Genomic DNA, 20,818 nt, shown 5'->3' on the forward strand with positions numbered 1-20,818 from the left:
TGGGTGGGGTGGGGATCACTTGATTTTAAGGAGAAAAAAAGGGGGATCAGTCGTAACAGGGAACCCAAAGTGGGGGATCAAAGGAAAACTTTGGAAACATTTAGAGGGGGGACCACTCAAATTTGCTTGGAAAATGAAGACATGGTGCCCAGGGGGGATCGCGAAAGTCATCAAATGTTATTAGGGGGGATCACTTCAGTGAAGTAACAGTCAAAGAGGGGATCGGCTAAATCTCACCTTGTTTAGCCCCAAATTCCCCCCCGCCCCCCAGACGATAAATAATGACCGGACCCTAAAAACAAAAAATTACGTCCGGTTATAACACCCCTCTAGCTTGTATTGAAATGAATTCGATGTATAATGCAAAAAAAACAAACAAACAAACAAACACAAACAAACAAACAAAAAAAACAAAGACAAATAACAAAAACACCTCAGAGATTCAAACGCCGATGTTCAATTTATTATTTGAATCTGATTCTTGATCTTTAGGTTGAAAAGAAAGGTTTTTTGGAACCAGAAACGTTGAATGTGTCATAGTAGAACTATTTTCTTTCTTTATTTGATACCATTAAAAAAATCTCTCTGCTACAATCCCGAGTAAAACAAACTGGCGAAAGACTTATATTCTGAATTTCACTTTCCTACAGACGATGAATATGGTGCACTCCAGAAGGCTGCAAGACCGCAAGCGCCGATGCAACAGAATCCCATTCAAGCAGGGAGTGGTAAGAAACGTGAATTCGTTTGTTTACAAAAAGTAGAGAATGACTAAAAGTCCTTTAAGGCTAGAGGAACTAAAGGTGCATTATTTGCCTTTTATGTCGATCACATAAATTATTCTTCCTTGAAGATGGAAAAATAGGGGCCTGCCGGAGATATATTCAGCCATTTTACAAAGGGGAAGGGAAGGCCAGTGGAGGAACGTTCCAAAACGTCTGAAAAATTAAATACCATTAGTAACGTTTCTGTGTTTTATCTTTCAGATTTATCTCCGCATTTTCTCAAAGGAACAAAAATCAGTAATTCCAACATGTATACAGCACCAAAGCGTCTTTCATCAAATGCTGCCTCTGTTTCAAACGTCGCGAATGCCTCGCTCGATACGCTTGGTGATGAATCTGCTAACAATATGTCCGATCTCACTAACGGTCAATTGAGGAACCCTACAGGTACATGTTAGAACAATTATCAAATACGTCTGTTTGACTTAAATATTGTGAATACAGTAAGGACTAACAGTCCCGTCACCCTATGGCGGGCTTCTCTAAAAAGCTTTCCTTGCCATTCTAGTCTTATGAGACAAAATACTAGCCTTGTATAGCTAGCTGATAAAATTTCACCAATGTGCTGTGATCTAAGTAAAGAGTTACCTTGAAGTTCGTGCATAAAAGAGAGGGGTAACGGTGAGGATGTGGGGGTAACTCTATGATTCTACTACTCCTTACTTACTGAGCCCGTTTCTTGCTCCTCCTGCCCTTGCGCCCTCCTTCCTATGTCACGAACATTTACTGAGAGTTGATGGTAAGCCCAGCATATTCCTTCGAACCGCATGTTCTTTACTTGTCATAAATATGCTCAAACACCAAACGGTTTGCATAGAGTATTCATTTTTGCTTATTTCTTCCTTCCTCCTACTTTTTCGTTACCCTAATTTTTTCCAAATACGCCTCCCACACGAAGAAATTCCTTCCACTATACAGCACTGCAGTGCATACTTGAGAATTTAATCATAGTAAGTTGTTGTCACCATCTCTTTGCCAGTCAGCATTTATGACCAAAATGTTTAATCCTGTACATTTTAGGTAACTGCAAATATTTCAACTTCAACAATGGCTCTGCAACACTTTCTAAATGGAACGAAACTGGACCGGCATTCGACAACGAAGGAGGGTTCAGAGAGGATTACCCTGAAGGCACGCTTACCTCTCCAAAATTCCGTATCATGGGCCCAAAACTGTCCTTTCTTCTTGGCGGAGGCTGTGATTTAGGGAAAATTCGGGTTGAGCTGCTTGTGAATGGACAGGTTGTACGAAAGGCTCTCGCTGACAAATGTCGAGAAAACATGAGAGGGAGAGAGTGGGATGTGCGACAGTTTAAAAACCAGTTTGGTCGAATACGTTTTGTTGATGCATCAGGAAACAGACACATAAATTTTGACGACTTGTGGGCAGATTTCGCATGCAGCGGTAAGTGAGTGTTTCGTTCACAAAGTTAATTTGTGGCATTGACTTGGTCAAAAATATGATAGCGTAGACGCTCTTGATAGGCTTGGTAAGAACTGTACAAAAAAACAAGTCCGTTCCCACCGGCACAGCGATCAGTTTTCTGAGTGATCCCCCTAGAAAGAACAAACACTAACAAAACAAGTCCCCTGCCTTCTCTCTACTTTTTGAGACAATTCTCCGTTCCGTCTACGTTTTCGTCTAGTTGCCAAACCTGTCGCCCATACCTCATTTAGTCGTTTATTCATTCCCCTTATACACAGCCCTGAAGTGCATACGACAATTAAATTACGGTAAGCTCTACAACACAACAGAAAGGTCTCTCATACCTACTTAGGTTTGTTGATGAAACTGTTTAATCCCATAAATTTTAGGTAATTGCAAATATTTCAATTTTCAAAATGGCTCTGCAACACTATCGAAGTGGAACAAAACTGGACCGGCATTCGACAACGAAGGAGGGTTCAGAGAGGATTATCCTGAAGAGACGCTGACTTCTCCAAAGTTCCGCATCATCGGTCCAAAGATGTCATTTCTTCTTGGTGGAGGCTGTGATATGGGGAAGATTCGGGTTGAGCTCCTTGTGAATGGCCAGGTTGTACGAAAGGCTCTCGCTGACAAATGTCGTGATAACATGCGAAGGAGAGAGTGGGATGTGCGACAGTTTAAAAACCAAATTGGTCGGTTACGTTTTGTTACTGCATCAGGAAAGGGACTCATAAATTTTGACGACTTGTGGGCAGATTTCTCGTGCACCGGTAAGAGTTGGTTTGGCGCACAAACTGAAGCTAATTCGCGGCATTGAATTAGTCAAAAATACAATGTAGTATAGACGCTCCTGATAGGCTTGTTGAGAATTCTGAAAAAAACAAGTCCGTTCCCCCTGACACAGCGATCAGTTGTCGGAGTGATCCGCCAAGTAAGAACAAACACTAACTGATACGTATATCTAACTGGCTCTGACTGCATTAAGGAACAGGTGATCCATTTCCCTATAGAAGATCTTAATGAAGTCATGATATTCACATTATTTTAAGAAGAAGAAAATCACAGGGGTTCAATCTACTAACATTTACTCAATAGTTATACTAATCTTTAAAAGTCAGCTAGTAAATCCGCGCACGTTTTCTTCCTGTTACATAACAATATCACTTGCAGGTGATGAATCCGATGCAGTCCAGACTGATTCAAAGCTGGAGGGAACGCTACAAAATACACTAGAACAAAAAGGTAAGAAGCAAGTACTTTTAGTTTTTAATACATGAAACAGAGGAGACTGAGGAAGTGAGGGGTAAAGTGAAAATCGCCAGCCCCATACTATTTTTGCCAGTCTCTTCCCCCTTCCTTCCTTTGAACCTCCTTTCTAAATTGTCGTCCACATTTGCTTGAGGATAATGATTATTATAAAACCCAGCGATGTCCCTCAAAGACGCATACACCTGTTTATAATTGATACAGCAGCTCAAACACATAAGGGTCTGCAACAAGTCCCTTGGACTCCTCCTTACTTTTTGAGGCAATTTTTCCCTTCCATCTACTTTTTCGTCTGGTTGCCAAAACTGTCTCCTGTACCTCATTTAGTCATCCATTCCCCTTATACACAGCTCTGACGTGCATATCATAATCAAACAACAGTAAGCACGCTCTACAATATAAAGTGTCTGTCATACCTAGTTACGTTTGTTGACCAAAACGTTTAATCCCGTAAATTGTAGGTAACTGCAAATATTTCAATTATAAAAATGGCTCTGCAACACTTTCTAAGTGGAACAAAACTGGACCGGCATTCGTCAACGAAGGAGGGTTAAGAGAGGATTACCCTCAAGGGACGCTTACCTCTCCAAAATTCCGCATCATCGGTCCAAAGATGTCATTTCTTCTTGGTGGAGGCTGTGACATGGGGAAGATTCGGGTTGAGCTGCTTGTAAATGGACAGGTTGTACGACAGGCTCTCGCTGACGAATGTCGAGAAAACATGCGAAGGAGAGAGTGGGATGTGCGACAGTTTAAAAACCAGTTTGGTCGGTTACGTTTTGTCGATGCATCAGGAAACGGACACATAAATTTTGACGACTTGTCGGCAGATTTCAGGTGCAGCGGTAAGTGAGTGTTTTGTGCACAAAGCCGAGTTCTGGCATTAAATTAGTCAAAAATTCAATAGTATAGACGCTCCTGATAGGCGTGGTTCCAACTGACACAGCGATCAGTTGTCTGAGTAATCCGTCGAGTAAAAAAAAAACACTAACTGACACGCATATCTGACCTGCTCCGACTGCATTAAGCAACAGGTGACCCATTACCCTATAGAAGATCTCAATAAAGTCATCGTATTCACCGTATTTTAAGAAGACGAAAAGCTCATACGGTTTAAATCTAGTAACGTTTACTCAATAGTTATATTAATCTTTAAAAGTCGGCTAATAAATCCGGGCACGTTTTCTTCCTATTATAAGACTATGATAAAACAATATCTGTGTTTCTTTGAAAAACTATACTTTTAAATATTACTTGCAGGTGATGAAACCGAGGCAACACTACAACATACACTAACACCAAAGGGTAAGAAGCAAGGACTATTTTTTTATAATGCATAAAACAGAGGGAACTGAGGAAGTGAGGGGTAAAGTAAAAATCGCCAGCTCCATACTTTTTTGCCAGTCTCTTCCTTCTTCCTGCCTTTAAACCGCCTTTCTAAAATCGTCGCCAACACTTGTTTGCAGATAATGATTATTAGAGACTTTAGATTCAAGGACGAAGACGACTACGAGTACGAGATTTGAATTTCAGTTTTTTAGCGCATTCTAAAAATATAGACTCCACGGAAAGCTTCATTTTACCATTTTTCACTAGAAAATTTAGCACTGTTACCTCTAGTGAAGGAGGTTACACCCTCTCCCGATCGCGAAATGATAAAACTGCTAACATTTGATAACTTGTTTCCGCCACTTCGACCTTCTCGCTAAAACTCGTAGTAGAGTGACGACGGCTACCACTTTCCCGCCAAAATGACGCTGGTTCACGCGCGAGCACTACTTAAGTACTGATAAAATCTCGTACTCGTTGTCGCACTCGTCTTAGAATCTAAAGGTTTCTGTTATAGAGCTCAGCAATTTCCCTCAAAGTCACATTCACCGGTATATAATACAGCAGCTCATACACCTAAGGGTCAGCAAGGAAGTCCCCTGCACTTCCCCTCACTATATTTACATGTTTAATATTATTAGTTTAAAAGTAAAAGTATATTCTAAATACTATAATACTATATTGTAAAACTAGCTTTAAAACGTTCCGTGTTAACACAGGGTAGCAGGTAGGCTTGTTTGAGTTCTCAGACGTTTTGAAGAGTCTTTAACCCTGGGCAACAAATTAAAGATGAGTAAGCAGTCAACTAATCTTCTTAGAGATTTTCCTGTCTGATTTTTCAAGCAAATCGTTATCCTATAGCATAGGATATAAAACGGCGTTTATGACATCTGCGAAGCAACTGCTGCACAGTATTAAGTTCAGACACGGAGGCTACATACACCGGTAAACTATACGAAACTTTAGACTGAAATGAAAAATCAATTTCCACTTGATTATATCCTTAATAAGTTACTTAACACGTAGAGGCACTTATTCGCTTCGAAACGTTTTCATTTAATGTGTTCCGTAAATCTGCCATTGCGCTGGAAACTCACTCCAAGTAGCACTAGAAATTTGGCCTGCTTTATATTTCCAGTAGGACTAGGATTTGCTTGTCCTTTCTCAGTGTTCAAAACTAATTCTTTACACTTGGATAGATTGCAAGGCATAGAGTTTGCACTTGACCATCTAAGGTATAGCGAAACTACATCACTTGCACAATCAGTTCGGCCCTATTTACAATAACTTGCATCGTAGTATCATCGGCATATTTTCTAAGAGAAGCAGCGAGACAACTTACGAGATCGAGATCATTAATAAAAAGATAAACAAATAAGGGCCACACTTTTTGAGGCAATTTCTCCCTTCCATCCACTTTTTCGTCTGGTTGCCAAAACTGTCAACCATACCTCATTTAGTCATTTATTCCACTTATCAGTACACAGCCCTGTAGTGCATATGATAATTAAATCACGGTAAGCTCTACAACACCACATAAAGTGTCTCTCATACCTAGTTAGGTTTATTGACCAAAATGTTTAATCCCGTAAATTGTAGGTAACTGCAAAGATTTGGACTTTTCGAATGGCTCTGCAGCACTATCTAACTGGAGCAGAACGGGACGGGCATTCGACAGAGTTGGAGGGTTTAAAACAGAGGATTATTCTGTGGGGACGCTAACCTCTCCAAAATTTCGTATCATGGGCCCAAAAGTGTCCTTTCTTCTTGGCGGGGGCTGTGATTTAGGGAAAATTCGGGTTGAGCTGCTTGTGAATGGACAGGTTGTACGAAAGGCGTTTGCTGACGAATGTCGTGAAAACATGCGAAGGAGAGAATGGGATGTGCGACAGTTTAAAACCCAATTGGGTCAAATACGTTTGGTTGATGCATCAAGAAAGGGACACATAAATTTTGACGACTTGTGGGGAGATTTCACATGCAATGGTAAGTGCTTCTTTATTGAAACAAATTCGCGGTATTTAACTTTTTACAGGTGCAATTGTCGCTCCTGGTAGCCTTGGTAGCAATTCTGCAAACAGTTGCAGGTTCGTTCTTTGTGACGGCAGGGAACCATAACCCGGAGTGAGCAGCCGCCATGCTCACACACACGTGTCTATGTAACGGCGATTTCACGAAACGATTAACGTATAGACCAGTAGTTTAGAGCACTTAGCCCGCGAGAATGGAAGTTCCGCTCCGCGTTCGAAGTATAAGAAATTAGAAACAAAATAACATTAAAAGTCATTGAAACTTCGAAAACTCCCTTTTTTGGTCTGTAGGTTTTAATGACTGGTTGGTTATGCTTCGAAACGTTATTCTAGATTCTTGCAAAAATCCTTGTCCAAGTACTGAATATCAAAACGCTCTGACAAAAATTACATCAAACGAAATTTGTTCGTCTTGGTTATGTCCTTTTGATGGCGTTTAGTAGAAAGATCCAACAAGAAATGAAGTCTTTGTGACTGGTTCTGAAAGCATCGAGGAAAACCTAACCCATTGTCAATGAAAGGCATCATGGGCGAAAAGAAATTTGATTAAATAAAGCCGACGCTTTGTGCCGGTCATTTATTAAGTTTTCTGTTATCCTTAGGAACACTATAGTAACACTTATTAACAAGGTCACTTGCAGGTGATGAATCTGATGCAATCCAGTTTGATTCAAAGCCACAGGAGACGGTGCAACAAACACAAAAAGGTTAGAAGCGAGTATGCTTCAGTTTTTATAGGATCAGTGGCAAGTATTTTTTTATTCATACAAAACTGAGAGGAGGGAAAATAGGGGTAAATCTCTCTCCTTCGTACTTTGTGATCTGATTGTTCCTCCCACGTCCAAAACTGTCGCCGAAATTTAGTCATGCCCTGTCCTACAGCCCTAAAGTGCATACCTGATCATAATTTAATCATGGTGAGCTCTACGCCATCAAATGTCTCTAGTTAGGTTTTATTGTTAACCAAAATGTTCAATCTGCCGTGAACTTTTAGAAACTGTAAAGATTTTGACTTTGAGAATGGATTTGCCTCATTATCTAAATGTAGCAAAACTGGACGTGCATTTGACCAAAATGAAGGTTTTATAACAGAGGATTACCCTGTGGGGACGCTGATCTCTTATAAAATTCCGTATCATTGGCCATAAACTATCATTTCGTGTTGGTGGAGGCTGTGATGTAGGGAAGATTAGGGTTGAGCTGCTTGTGAATGGCCAGGTTGTGCGAAAGGCTTTTGCGGACGAATGTCGTGACAAAATGCGAAGGAGAGAGTGGGATGTTCGACAGTTTAAAAACAGAATTACTCAAATACGTTTGGTTGATGCATCAAGGCAGGGACATACAAATTATACAGCGGATGGAAGGCAGGTAGCTAATCTTCTTGGAGATTGTCCTGTCTGTTTTTTCAAGCAAATCGTTAGCCATAGCATATGCATATAAAACGGCGTTTATGACTTCTGCGAAGCAACTGCTGCACAGTATTAAGTTCAGGCACGGAGACTACATACACCGGTAAACCATTCGAAACTTTAGGTAAAACTAAAGACTGAAATAAATGTTCAATTTCCACTAATTGATTATATCGTTCTTTCCTTATGCTCCTTAACACGAGAGGCACGTATTCGCTTCGAAAAGTTTTCGTTTAATATGTTCGGTAAATCTGCCACTGCGCTGGAAAGTCACTCCAAGTAGCACTAGAAATTCGGCCTGCTTTTTGTTACCAGTAGCCTAGGATAGTCCTTGTCCTAGTCTTATCCTTTCTTCTTCAAAACTAATTCTTTACCCGGCCCCTGGATAGATTGCAAGGCATAGAGTTTGTACTTGACCAGCTAAGGTATAGCGAAACTAGGTACTAGCACGATTAGTTCGGCCCTTTTTACAATACCTTGCATCGTAGTATCATGATCGTCATATTTTTTAAGAGGAGTTTCAAGACAGCTCACAAGATCGAGATCATTAATAAAAAGATTAAACAAATAAGGGTCACTCTTTTTGAGGCAATTTCTCCCTTCCATCCACTTTTTCGTCTGGTTGCCAAAACTATCGCCCATACCTATTCCCTTTATACACAGCCCTGAAGTGCATATGATAATTACATTACGGTAAGCTCTACGACACCACATAAAGTGTCTCTCATACCCAGTTGGGTTTATTGACCAAAATGTTTAATCCCGTAAATTGTAGGTAACTGCAAAGATTTGGACTTTTCGAATGGCTCTGCAGCACTATCTAACTGGAGCAGAACGGGACGGGCATTCGACAGAGGTGTAGGATTTAAAACAGAGGATTACCCCATGGGGACGCTAACCTCTCCAAAATTTCGTATCATGGGCCCAAAAGTGTCCTTTCTTCTTGGCGGAGGCTGTGATTTAGGGAAGATTCGGGTTGAGCTGCTTGTGAATGGACAGGTTGTACGAAAGGCGTTTGCTAACGAATGTCGTGAAAACATGCGAAGGAGAGAATGGGATGTGCGACAGTTTAAAACCCAATTGGGTCAAATACGTTTGGTTGATGCATCAAGAAAGGGACACATAAATTTTGACGACTTGTGGGGAGATTTCACATGCAACGGTGAGTGTTTCTGTATTGAAACTAATTCGCGGGATTGAACTTTTTACTGGTGCAATTGTGGCTCCTGGTAGCGTTGGTGGCAATTCTACAAACAATCGCAAGTTCGTTCTTTGTGACGGCAGGGACCTATGACCAGGAGTGAGCAGCCCCCATACTCATACACACGTGTCTATTTAACGGCGATTTCACGAACCGGTTAACGTATAGACCAGGCCTGGGTTGTTCCAAAGTTGGATAGCACTATCCATCGAATATATCACTATCCGACGGGGAAGTATTAGGGAAACCAATTGTACTATCCACTGGATAGAGATTTTATCCAGTAAATAGCGCTATCCAACGTTTAAAACAACCGGGGCCAGTAGTTTAGAGCACTTTGCCCGCGAGAATGGAATTTCCGCTCTGCATTCGAAGTATAAGAAATGAATAAATAAAAAACAAACATTAAACGTCACTGAAACTTCAAAAGTTCCTTTTTTAGGTCTGTAGGTTTTACTGACTGGTTGCTTTATGTTTCGTTACGTTAGGCTAGATTCTTGCGAAAATCCCTGTTAAGTGTTTAGTTGAAAGATCCAACAAGAAATAAAGTCTTTGTGACTAGTTCTGAAAATATCGAGGAAAACCTAACTCACTGTCTATGAAAGGCATCATAGGCCAAAAGAAATCTGGTTTAATAAAACCAACGCTTAGTGATGGTCATTTAAGTTTTCTGTTATCCTTAGCAACACTACAGTAACACTTTTTTAACAATGTCACTTGCAGGTGATGAATCTGATGCAATCCAGTTTGATTCAAAACCGCAGGGGACGGTGCAACAAACACAAAAAGGTTAGAAGCGAGTATTCGTCAGTTTTTATAGGATCAGTGGCAAGTATTTTTTTATTCATACAAAATTGAGAGGAGGGAAAATGGGGGTAAATCTCTCTCCTCCGTACTTTGTGATCTGATTGTTCCTCCCGCGTCCAAAACTGTCGCCCAAATTTAGTCATTCCCAGTCCTACTGCCCTGAGGTGTATACTTGGTCATAATTTAATAGTGGTGAGCTCTACGCCATCAAATGTCTCTTGTTAGGTTTTATTGTTAACCAAAATGTTAAATCTGCCGTGAATTTTAGGAAACTGTAAAGATTTTGACTTTGAGAATGGATTTGTCTCGTTGTCTAAATGGAGCAAAACTGGACGTGCATTTGACCAAAATGAAGGATTTATAACAGAGGATTACCCTGTGGGGACGCTGACCTCTCCAAAATTCCGTATCATTGGCCATAAACTGTCATTTCTTCTTGGTGGAGGCTGTGATGTAGGGAAGATTCGGGTTGAGCTGCTCGTGAATGGCCAGGTTGTACGAAAGGCTTTTGCGGACGAATGTCGTGAAAAAATGCGAAGGAGAGAGTGGGATGTGCGCCAGTTTAAAAACCGGATTGCTCAAATACGTTTGGTTGATGCATCAAGGCAGGGACATATGAATTTTGACGACTTGTGGGGAGATTTCACATGCATAGGTAGGTGTTCAATTTCCGAGACTTATTTGCCGCATTGAATTTATCAAAGACATAATCATGATAGGCTTGGTAACACTTCTCCTAACAACAAGTCTATTGTCACGAAATATATTCGTGGATAATAGGTATAAAGGGTTTAGTTTTATCGTTTGTCTCACAATTGTCACTTTGACGTTGATCGCGACGTTTCGACCGCACACTGCAGGTCTTCATCAGGCGATAGTGTCGATTTACTGAGTCGAACTATTTGTACCAATGTGGTTGTTAGTGATTGGTGTATCACAAACCTCGCTCATGGTTGTTGGGTTTCGATCCAAAGCATTGTTGGCGTTGTGAGAGGAAGAAACTGATCCCTTAGCAGTCCGCTGCGGTGGAGATCTCATAATTGTGGACACTTGACTTGAGACTGTCCAAGTATAAAGAGAACACTTCATATATCTGAGTGAATGATTTGACTGTATAAGGGAATATTTAATCCTAATTATAACAGACCCATTACCCTACTAATGGAGGCCTGTAAGAAGTAGTTATTATCATCTTTCTCTAAGGAGACGAAAAGCTCATTTGCTTTCATCTAAACCTTTGCTTAATAGTTAAATTATCGTTGTCAGAGGGTCAGCTGTTAAAACCGTCGTTCAGTGAATTATTGAAATATACGTTTACTGTTAAAGTTCTCTGTTATTCGTTGCAACACAAATACGCCATTTGGACAATGACGTCATTTGACTACTAAGACCATAATTCATTTCGTTTTTGCCCAGTTTCATATTAAAATTTGATCTGCCGAGAGAGGTTTATAACAAAGGTCCAATTTTCAGAAGAACCAAACACCCTGAGTATTCTGGTAGTAGTAGCAGTCAAAAGACGTCATCGTGCAAATCGTCTATTTTAAATATCATTCGTAGGCGATGAAACTGATGCAGCCCAGATTACTTCAAACCCATTAGAAACGGTCCAGCAAACACTCGGTCAACTACCAAAAGGTTAGAACGCAGTATTCATTTTGTTTGTATAGAAATTTGTACACCAGGCCGTCTTAGAACAAGTATCCACATTAATGTTAGCACTTTCGTGCTTAATACATTGACACTTAAATCGAGTAGTACTTTAGTTTTTCAAAATTGAAACGCACTGTCTATAGAACATTTTGCATTAGCGCCTTAGTTTATGCTCTCTATATCTTACAGGACAAAGTAGTCTGCTTGGAGGAACGAAAATCAGCGACTCTAATTTTTATACAAGACCCATCACACGGCCCCATTTTCCAAGGCCCACTCTTACTTGGAAGCTTGCGAAAGCCTCGCCTAATAGGCTTGGTGACAATTCAAGTAATCTGTACCTTCCCAAAGATGGTGAATTGAGAAACCTGTCATGTAAGTTCAAATTGAGTTTAAGGTATTAGGAAAGTGCTGTTTTTTACTATAGCTTTGGCTTGCTACTATTGATCTCTTCAAGAATTTCGTTAAGCTAAAAAAAATCAAAACAAAAAAAGTGAACTGAATGTTTTCTGTAAAACGTAAAAGCACTAAGTACGTTATGTGCGCCATCTTTTCTTTTCCGGTGCAACAGCCTTGTCTTCGATAACGTTTATATCTTTCATTTTTTGGCGTTAAAGATAAGATAAACCTCGTGTGGTGGCCTCTATTACATAGAATGCAGTTTTATATCCCCATTTGTAGTTCCTACTTACAAGTCCATTTGTAGTTTCCTATTCTAGTTACAATTGCTGCGAGTGATTAGCAACTGCGTTGCTTAGTGGCGGTTGGGTGCCTGTTATACCCAGGAGCTTCCACTATTGGCAGCCAGCTCCTAGATAGAGACCGCTCCCATGACTGGGAAATCCTGGCAACCCAGGCATGAGCCCCCACGCGGCAATGGAGAAAGCAAGTACCAGTCACACTGAGAACATCTGTGGAAAAAAGGGCGCGGGGGGGGGGGGGGGGGGGGGTTACTGCAACACGCTAAGAGATGCACACAGGTCCCAGAGCATGAAGGTTCGTGGTACATGCGCATCTCGCACACACCGCTGGCCAGCAAGGTGAAACAAGCGCTTGTTGTTGTTAATTGCATTAAATTACATTTAACCGCATTAATTGTGTCTCAAATTTTAGGCAAATCCTTCCTTGTGAAAATAAAGACCGGGAAACCTTGGGACAACGATTTTCTTTTTACATCAAATGGAAATTATCAATCAACGAGGCGAGAAATCGAAGTTAAGGTGAGAAATGAAGAAACTTAACCAGAAGTTTCAACGGACTCTAAATTTAAGATGACGATGCCTTCAAATGACCACTAACTGTCTTTTTAAAGGTACTTGACGCTTACGAGGATGATAAAGATTTTCGGGGAGCTTTCTTTACCAAATTCAGGTTCGTGAAATATAATTTAGTTGGAGAAGAATTAACATTTAAATCCCATTTCTGTAGTATTATGTTTAAACCTAAGCCTGTAACAAGATCGAACCAAAATAGATTTGAGTAGGGCGATCATTATTGATGTTATTGCCATCATCAAGACTATCATCACTAGCTATCATTATCATCATCATCGTCAACATAATCAGCATCACCGTAATCATCATTAGTGCCATCACCATCATCAACCTTACCATCACCATCATCATTATCATCATCGTCATCATCATTATCATCATCGTCATCATCATGGTCATTACCACCATCACCATCACTAGCACCATCATCATATTCACTTTTACTTCTGTTTATCATTATCACCATTTGTATGATCTACACTAAGGTCTTCACATTTTTTCGTTGTAGTTCTTATGATGAACCAGGAGAGGTCAAAGCTTTCTTTGTATTACGATTCAGAGCTGTTGGGAAATTCCTTGGAAAATTGATTGATAAACTTGGAGCAGGAAACGTTTCAGCAGCAGGTGAAATTTCACAGTTAGAACTTTCTTGTGTTATAAACAATACAAGTATTTGATACTATATAGTGTGACAAATTGTAATTGTACTCTTGGCCATGACTGTACCATGACAATAATTGTGGAAATGGATAGATAATCTTTTTGTCATGAAAATAGTTTAAAAATTTTAGATAGGCTGACGTCTTGTTTATCCGATAATATAGGTTGCTTCGACACCACCGACCAGTGTCCAAGTCCCTGCCCACTTACATGTGCACCTCTATGCCAGTCCTCTTGTTGTCAACAATACATTCCTGCCCCAGCCGCTCCAGTTGCTCAATGCCCAAGCCCCTGCCCACAGACGTGCGCGCCTGCATGTCAGTCATCTTGTTGTCAGCAGCAAGTGGCTGCTCCAGTTGTTCCACCAGTCACCCCAGTCAGTCAATGTCCTAGCCCCTGTCCACAGACATGTGCTCCTTCTTGCCAACCATCCTGCTGTCAGCGACCTGTTTCCGCTTCCGTCGCACCATTAGCTACCCCAGCCGTTCCAGTAACTCAATGTCCCAGCGGTTGTCCGCAGAAATGTGCTCCTTCATGCCAACCGTCCTGTTGTCAGCAGCATAATCCCGCACCAATTCCTCCACCAGTCCCAGTTGCTCAATGTCCTCAACCCTGCCCGCTGGCATGTGCGCCTTCGTGTCAACCGTCCTGTTGTCAGCGTTCTGGTTCTTCTCCCATGATCCCAGTCGCTCCAGTATCTTCATTCACTCCAGTCACTCCTTTGGCTCAATGTCCCAGCCCTTGTTCACAGTCATGTGCGCCCTCCTGTGAGTCTTCCTGCTGTCAGCAGTATGCTCCAGCTCCAGCCATGCCTCAGCCAGTTTCTCCACCAGTACAACCTTTGAGGATAACAGTGTCTAACCCTCAAATCTCCGTCGAGCAACCATCACAGCAGTGGAACCCACATTTACCGGTTTACCCCACACGCCCTGCTGGCATGCAAGCATTGTCTGGTTCCCAGTGCTCTGCGGGTTGTTCTCCAAATTGTGCACCAATTTGCTCGCCTACCTGCTGTCAGTTTTATGACTTTGGCCGTAGAAAAGGAAATGTTAGAAAATGGCTCCGGAGGCAAAGTCTACAGGAAGAAAAGCATTAAAGCAAAGAAGCTAGGCTGGATTTAGATTAGCATCTATGGATAAGCCAACAAAACGAATTCAGGACTTAGAAGAGTATTGAGGCTTCCTTAAAACAGAATGCAAATGAGTCAGCTAAAAAGAAGACCTTTTGAGCTGTGATAACGACATGATAGCGTTGTAATGTTTCGAATGGACGTTTTTTGTAGAATACCAGACTGAAAATATTAGACGTCCAAAATTATTCATCACTTGTCATTGAAGGAAACTCAAGAGTTATAATGTTCTTATTTCTTTTACATGAGGTGATTTTGATTTCAACATTTAACTTTATTAAAATTTGGGCGTTTGTCTAACTTGTTACTTTGTTATTAGAATTACAACACAAGCATAACTATTCACCTTAGAAAAGACGCGTATTGTCTGTTTAAAGCAAAAAGACGTCAGTTGTAAGGTGATTTGAAACCCCACATCAAATGGCGTTTAATTTTCCTTTTACTAATTATTGTTAGAACTGAACTGATTTTGAGTATTTTGGTCCCATGAATCTGAGCCAGTCTTGTTTGTCTACCACAGTGTATATTTCACGATTTAGAGCCGTAATGCATGTGTTATGGGACTGAATAAAGGAATGGAAACTCTTCGAGCCGGAAATAATACTTCATTTTAATTTCCCTAAAATGTAAAAGTTGCTTAGTACTTGGGCTGAGAAGGAATTGAAAGGGCGAGCTTTAATTACCTGTTAGCCATTTAATTTTTTTCGTCTTTTTTTCGGCAGTTGTTTTTCAATCAGGAAGGTTCACTTGGCTGTTTGTCCTGTGGCTTAATAGATGGAAATTGAATCATAAAACTTTGTTTATCATACAGGTTGTTTCTGTTTAAATGTGACAAATTAATACAATAACAAGTCGTGTTAAAGTGTAATATCGCTATAGACATTAATGTAAAAAATCCTCTTTGAACCGACGTTTTTATCTTTCCTTTATTGGTCTTGCTACAGCCAGATACATGACCGACAAATTATAAGGGTCCGTAGGAGTTTTCCTTAGCTGACTGTTGCTCTAGTTCTCCACGGTTGATAAATTCAAGAATTTATGGTACCCGTTCATTTTACGCCTAGGTTGGCTCTTCTTAAAAAATATGGTTGGTGCATGCTGTGTGAGGGACTAGAGTCATGCAGAGGTATGCAGGCGTCCCATCTAGCAACCGCAAAACACTAACAAACGACTTAGTCACATCAGACTCCAAAAGATCAACAATCAAAGTCTTAGGTCGCAAACTAGATGCTGTCCTGACTTAAGTGACCTTTGAATAAGTCCCTACCGTACCCTAAAAGCTTAGATTGGGTAAAGGGTAATCTGTTCTTTCTAGAACAGGATTTCGTGACTTGGATATCGCATCATAAGGTAAGCAGCAATTTAAAGCTCTTAAAGGAAGGGTCACCTGAGGAAACAGTGCAGGGAGGTGGATAGTTGCTGAGGCTATAAAACATTCAAACTCTTAGCAGTAAGTTATACGCTAAAGCTCTAATTAACAAATAGTCTTAGTTAATTACAATAGTCGACTGATCAACACTATAGGAGAGTGCGAACAATATACTACTTGCCCACACAAAGTAAATCTTTCATCTTACAAAGAAAAAATAAAAACTTGTGTAAGTCAAAGACGATTATGATCATGGCAGCAGGGTTTGGAGAGATCCGGGTATTAATCTGTCAATTGAATTCCTGAATTTTTTCTGTCTTTTAAATATTCGGTTACCATTAACGGAGCCCAGAAGTTCGGCGTCAAAAGTGAGTTTGCGCAGTAAACAATTGTCGTCTCCAGAGCCGGCTTTCTTTTGGTTAGCTCCAAGAACACGATCGTTGGCGCATGCTCAAAGGAATCGTGGCATTGAGATACGAACTTCATACACTCTCCTCTTTCATAGAGGCCCTCTAAAAAAGAGAAGAGGGTGTGAAGTTCGTACCATAATGTTGCCCGTTTGCGGAATATTTGGAAAGAGGAAATCCGACTTTTTACATGTACAAAGTACACTTACAAATTGCAGGCTGGATAGAATGTGCGCGAAAGTAAGATCTTAATCAGATCATTATTTTTTAGCGTTAAAAGTCATTGGAAGTGTTTAATGATGCAAAGAAGTAAAGGAATTTGTCTACCTCTATTCTGGAATACCTGTTTTACACTCACTTGTCTCATAATGCTGATTCACGACAAAGGTAAATACTTTTACGGTTTCTTCTTAAATTTATAAAACCATTTCTTTCTGATGAAAAAAAAAACCATGTTTTTGTGCGTATCATTATACACCATTTATCAGTATTAGTATTATGCTCTTGCTTTCCTTTGACGCCAAATCTTACACCCGAAGAGCGATTTCACTGTAGTTTCTCGTTAACATATTGAACCGCGGTGGTGCAAATAGTCCCACTCAGTAAATCGACATTATCACCTAAAAAAGACCTTCAGTATGAGGTCGAAACGTTTCGATGATGTAACTGACTATCGTACAGCAAACGATAAAAATGCTTGATTTTGACCTTTAAGAGATGACGTTACTTATTATTTAAGAGCTGAAAGAGATATTCTTGTTATAAAATATTTTTGAATATGTATAAAAAACGTTGAGCTGTTCTCTTAATTGATCCATCATTAATTTGCCAGATACTTACGACTTTTCAGATGATAACGTTGCAAAAAAAAAAAAAAAAAAAGACAATGAATTTTTTCCATGTCAAATTTGGATGTACTTTTTTTCTTTAAATAACTCAGGCCCCGTCCACTCGAATCCGGATATTTTTGAAACTGCACCCTTTTTTATATATACAAGTTTAATCGGTCTTCCGTCCACACGAAACCAGTGAATCCGGGTTTGGTAAATTCGTATGCACCACTGAAACCGGGTAATTTTGAAGTCAACTCCGTCATAAACGCAGGTCCAGTCTTAAAAACTTTTAAGCTTAAAATGACGGCCAACAATGTTCTGTTTGCAACTTCGCTGGCTCTTTTCGCCAGTGTTTTTGCATGTGTACCGTTGAGATCACTTTTACTATTTTGACGAAAACAATTAGCTATTTCAAAAGAAGATTTAATATAATCTCATCCAGGTTGTAGAATCTTTTAGTTCAAGACGAAGGGTCGACAAACGATTTCGGGTTGTTTCAGCGCGAACAAGTGCTTCGTGGGACAACGTATAGTCAGGCCTGGCCATTGTGCTAGATACAGCTACTACAACATTCAAAATGCCTTGAAATATCACTCGGTTTACGCGTGCCTACTAGCTAGTATTAAATTAGCAAATGTAAATCACAGAAGCGTATTCGTGTGGATGGGTGAATCCAAACGGAAACGCCAAACTCCGAATTCTTGTTGACGTAATAGATAGATTAAGCATCGCCTTTTCGGCAAACGGCAAACAGCAAACGTGAATTTGTATCACGTGACCAAGTTTCCCATTTACTTATCGTTTACTGCTCATTATAATTACACGAAAATCGGTCGATTCACACCAATTCTATCCATAAAAATTGTTTTAAACTGTTTTTATCCGCTCATTTCTCATTTTGAAAATTTCTCAACTTGAATCTCACGTTTGCCGTTTGCCGTAAACGCGATGCCCATAATCTCTCTAATATCAAGTGTGCGGTTTCAGCGTATCCGGATTCGTGCGAGCGTGGCCTTACTCAAAATAAGCTCAGAGCTTACGGATTCTTCAGTACTGGTCCTAGAATGACTTCTTTGACTTAATATTGTTTAGTTTCTTTGCTTTAAATTCTAAGCCTCTACAGGAGCAAATTAGAAGAAAGTGCGGATGACGTCTTTAACTTAATAAATATTATTTTTTTATTTTCTTTGCTTTAAACTTTAAGTCTCAGCAGGAGTGAGTTACAGGAAACTAGGATGCTACAAGGACAACGGACAGAAGAAACGTCCTCTTCCACAGCTTCTATTTACAGATCGTCACTACCTGTCTCCTGTATACAGTGGCAGGAAATTTATCAAGGAGAGCTTCGATCGATCTTATCTTGATGACCTGGTTGGACGATGCGCCTCAAAATGTAAACAGCTTGGTTACGATGTTTTCGGGATAGGGAAATTTGGTAAGGGGGTTAATGAGACGTTGACTCTTTCTCTCTCTATTCTCTTTCCCCATTTTATGTCCAAGTCATTATAATCGAAATGAGCGTCATCTTGTTCCTTTTCATAGTGACCTCAAGTATACAGAGATTACGTTTTTAGGTGTAGCGACAGTGCAAGGAATCTTGTCGTTTTATGGCCCTTAAAGGATATAGTGTTATCTGCATCTTTTTCCCATATTAAGCACGTCGTCAACTTCTTCTTCCTTTCCCTAATCTAGCTTTTCTATTTCTCGCTGTAGCTTCTGGACAAGGCTTTGTTAAAAATAGTTCTCAATTTTAACCTTTGGGAGGCTTGGTATTTGGCTTCTAATTACCACAATTTCCTTCTCCTTTTAATTACCATAATTTGTTTCAAGAAACCAATTGAACAAGAAGAAGGATGCAGTGCTTTATTCTCTATCACGGTTAGGTACATATACCTCGAAGTCCGCGGTTAAACGTATCCAGCTGCGCCTCGTTTTCAACCCACTCCTCGTGACTTATCTTTGAATGGACAAATCCAGTGCAATTTATGATTTCATGCTACTCAAAAACGCTGTCCTAGCAAACCCAAGACACGAGTTTTAGTCGTAAAAAGCCAATCATTTAGCAACTAAGCTGTACATGACTTATCTTATTATTTGTATATGTTCACAGCGGAATGTTACTCTGGCGATGGCGCATACAAGACATACAAGAATGATGGTCCAACTAAACAGTGCTATACGTCTAAATACCAACCATGCAACTTTGAATGTGAAAGTGTACCGTGCGCTGGAAGTATACATACCATTTTTGTGTACAAGTTAGGAACACGTAAGTTTGTATTACTACCATATCTATTATAGCAGCCTTTTAGTTTCCCAAAAGCTGTTGTACTCATTAAGAGCAGGGCTTAAAATGAAACACGAATGCCGCGCGCAATGCGCAATTAAATGGACGAACAAAAGGCGCGTTCTACCTTCAGCAATATTTTTGATTAATAAACCATAAATTTCATAGTGACTCCAAGGCTTTCTTCTTCTTCTTGTTGTTGCTTTTTAAATTGCCTGTTTAAAATTTTATTTCCGTGCCTACTTCTTTCCTTTTTGATACCAAAATATTGCCGGCTTAGGCAACATTTCTCTGTTTTTTAAACATTATTCTACTTCTCATGAACGAAATATTCTAATTAACAATTATTCTTTGAAATCGAGGTGAATAGTGCAAAATATTTACCGAACCACGAAGTGGCGAGCTAAATATTCCTAAAGCCACTATTCACCGGTGGATAAAAACAAGCCATCATGTCGTTAACTGTTTATTGGTAAATGATCAAGTGGCTCACACTATTCTGTTGAAGAAGCTTTAAATAATATGCGTTGTATCGAGAAGCGATGTATTCTTTCCACCTTTTATGATCTCTCTTGGCTACACTTCCAAGTTAAGCGTGTTCGTCTCCCACAAGGTCAACTAGCCATCGTTGAATATGTTTGCATGATCAGTTTGTGCTGATGCAAGTGGTTGTCTACTAGCTAGCTTATCTGGGGTACCCATTTCATCTTACACCTTCGTGTTTTAGTCTTAATCAGTGGTTCCCAGAAAGCTAGAATGAGCTTAATCTCTCTTGTTGGTTCTTATGTAAGAAAAATAACAGCGTTATGATCTCTTTTATTACAGCAAGCAAGACGTCTTCCTCGTGTTCTTCTTCGAAAGCTTCTCCAAGGCCAGGTGCTACTATATCTACTAAATCCAGCCAGCCCACAGGTTCACCCTCTAAACGTAAGTGATATTATATATACTGTA

The 20,818-nt window shown here is 40.1% G+C and overlaps 3 protein-coding genes across 4 annotated transcripts in view; all 3 read left to right on the plus strand.

Annotated features, from left to right (window-relative positions):
• The window catches only part of LOC140934677 (uncharacterized), a 6,103-nt gene extending 5,328 nt beyond the window's left edge, over positions 1 to 775 (plus strand). Inside the window, exon 6 of the mRNA XM_073384259.1 lies at positions 651 to 775. Coding sequence (XP_073240360.1) covers positions 651 to 775 — 125 coding nt within the window. The remainder of the gene's footprint in view (positions 1 to 650) is intronic.
• A 148-nt stretch (positions 776 to 923) lies between these two features.
• LOC140934678 (uncharacterized) lies at positions 924 to 15,271 on the plus strand. Its single transcript, XM_073384260.1, has 17 exons — positions 924 to 1,172; positions 1,806 to 2,189; positions 2,600 to 2,983; positions 3,384 to 3,455; positions 3,941 to 4,324; positions 4,740 to 4,784; positions 6,408 to 6,794; positions 7,480 to 7,545; positions 9,023 to 9,409; positions 10,172 to 10,237; positions 10,524 to 10,910; positions 11,816 to 11,893; positions 12,098 to 12,283; positions 13,022 to 13,128; positions 13,221 to 13,279; positions 13,691 to 13,806; positions 14,007 to 15,271. The coding sequence occupies exons 1-17, from the start codon at positions 1,034 to 1,036 to the stop codon at positions 14,936 to 14,938; spliced, it is 4,179 nt and encodes a 1,392-aa protein (XP_073240361.1). The 5' UTR covers positions 924 to 1,033; the 3' UTR covers positions 14,939 to 15,271.
• Positions 15,272 to 16,704: 1,433 nt separating this feature from the next.
• Positions 16,705 to 20,818, plus strand: LOC140933599 (uncharacterized). 2 transcript variants are annotated; one of them, XM_073383206.1, is made up of 4 exons: positions 16,705 to 17,134; positions 18,785 to 19,015; positions 19,691 to 19,849; positions 20,693 to 20,818. In XM_073383206.1, the coding sequence occupies exons 1-4, from the start codon at positions 17,044 to 17,046 to the stop codon at positions 20,800 to 20,802; spliced, it is 591 nt and encodes a 196-aa protein (XP_073239307.1). In that variant the 5' UTR covers positions 16,705 to 17,043; the 3' UTR covers positions 20,803 to 20,818. The 2 variants fall into 2 exon arrangements, with proteins under 2 accessions (XP_073239307.1, XP_073239308.1); XM_073383207.1 differs by having other exon boundaries at positions 18,785 to 18,973.

The sequence above is a fragment of the Porites lutea genome, chromosome 4 (assembly GCF_958299795.1).
Source record: "Porites lutea chromosome 4, jaPorLute2.1, whole genome shotgun sequence".
Taxonomy (NCBI): domain Eukaryota; kingdom Metazoa; phylum Cnidaria; class Anthozoa; order Scleractinia; family Poritidae; genus Porites; species Porites lutea.

Excerpts from the sequence above, each read along its gene's own strand:
- LOC140934678 (XM_073384260.1), top strand. The coding sequence starts at position 1,034 with ATGTATACAGCACCAAAGCGTCTTTCATCAAATGCTGCCTCTGTTTCA. Across the intron at positions 4,325-4,739 it reads GGCAGATTTCAGGTGCAGCG|GTGATGAAACCGAGGCAACA; the intron begins GTAAGTGAGTGT and ends TATTACTTGCAG. Across the intron at positions 9,410-10,171 it reads GGGAGATTTCACATGCAACG|GTGATGAATCTGATGCAATC; the intron begins GTGAGTGTTTCT and ends TGTCACTTGCAG.
- LOC140933599 (XM_073383206.1), top strand. The coding sequence starts at position 17,044 with ATGATGCAAAGAAGTAAAGGAATTTGTCTACCTCTATTCTGGAATACC. Across the intron at positions 17,135-18,784 it reads AATGCTGATTCACGACAAAG|TCTCAGCAGGAGTGAGTTAC; the intron begins GTAAATACTTTT and ends TTAAACTTTAAG. Across the intron at positions 19,016-19,690 it reads TTTCGGGATAGGGAAATTTG|CGGAATGTTACTCTGGCGAT; the intron begins GTAAGGGGGTTA and ends ATATGTTCACAG.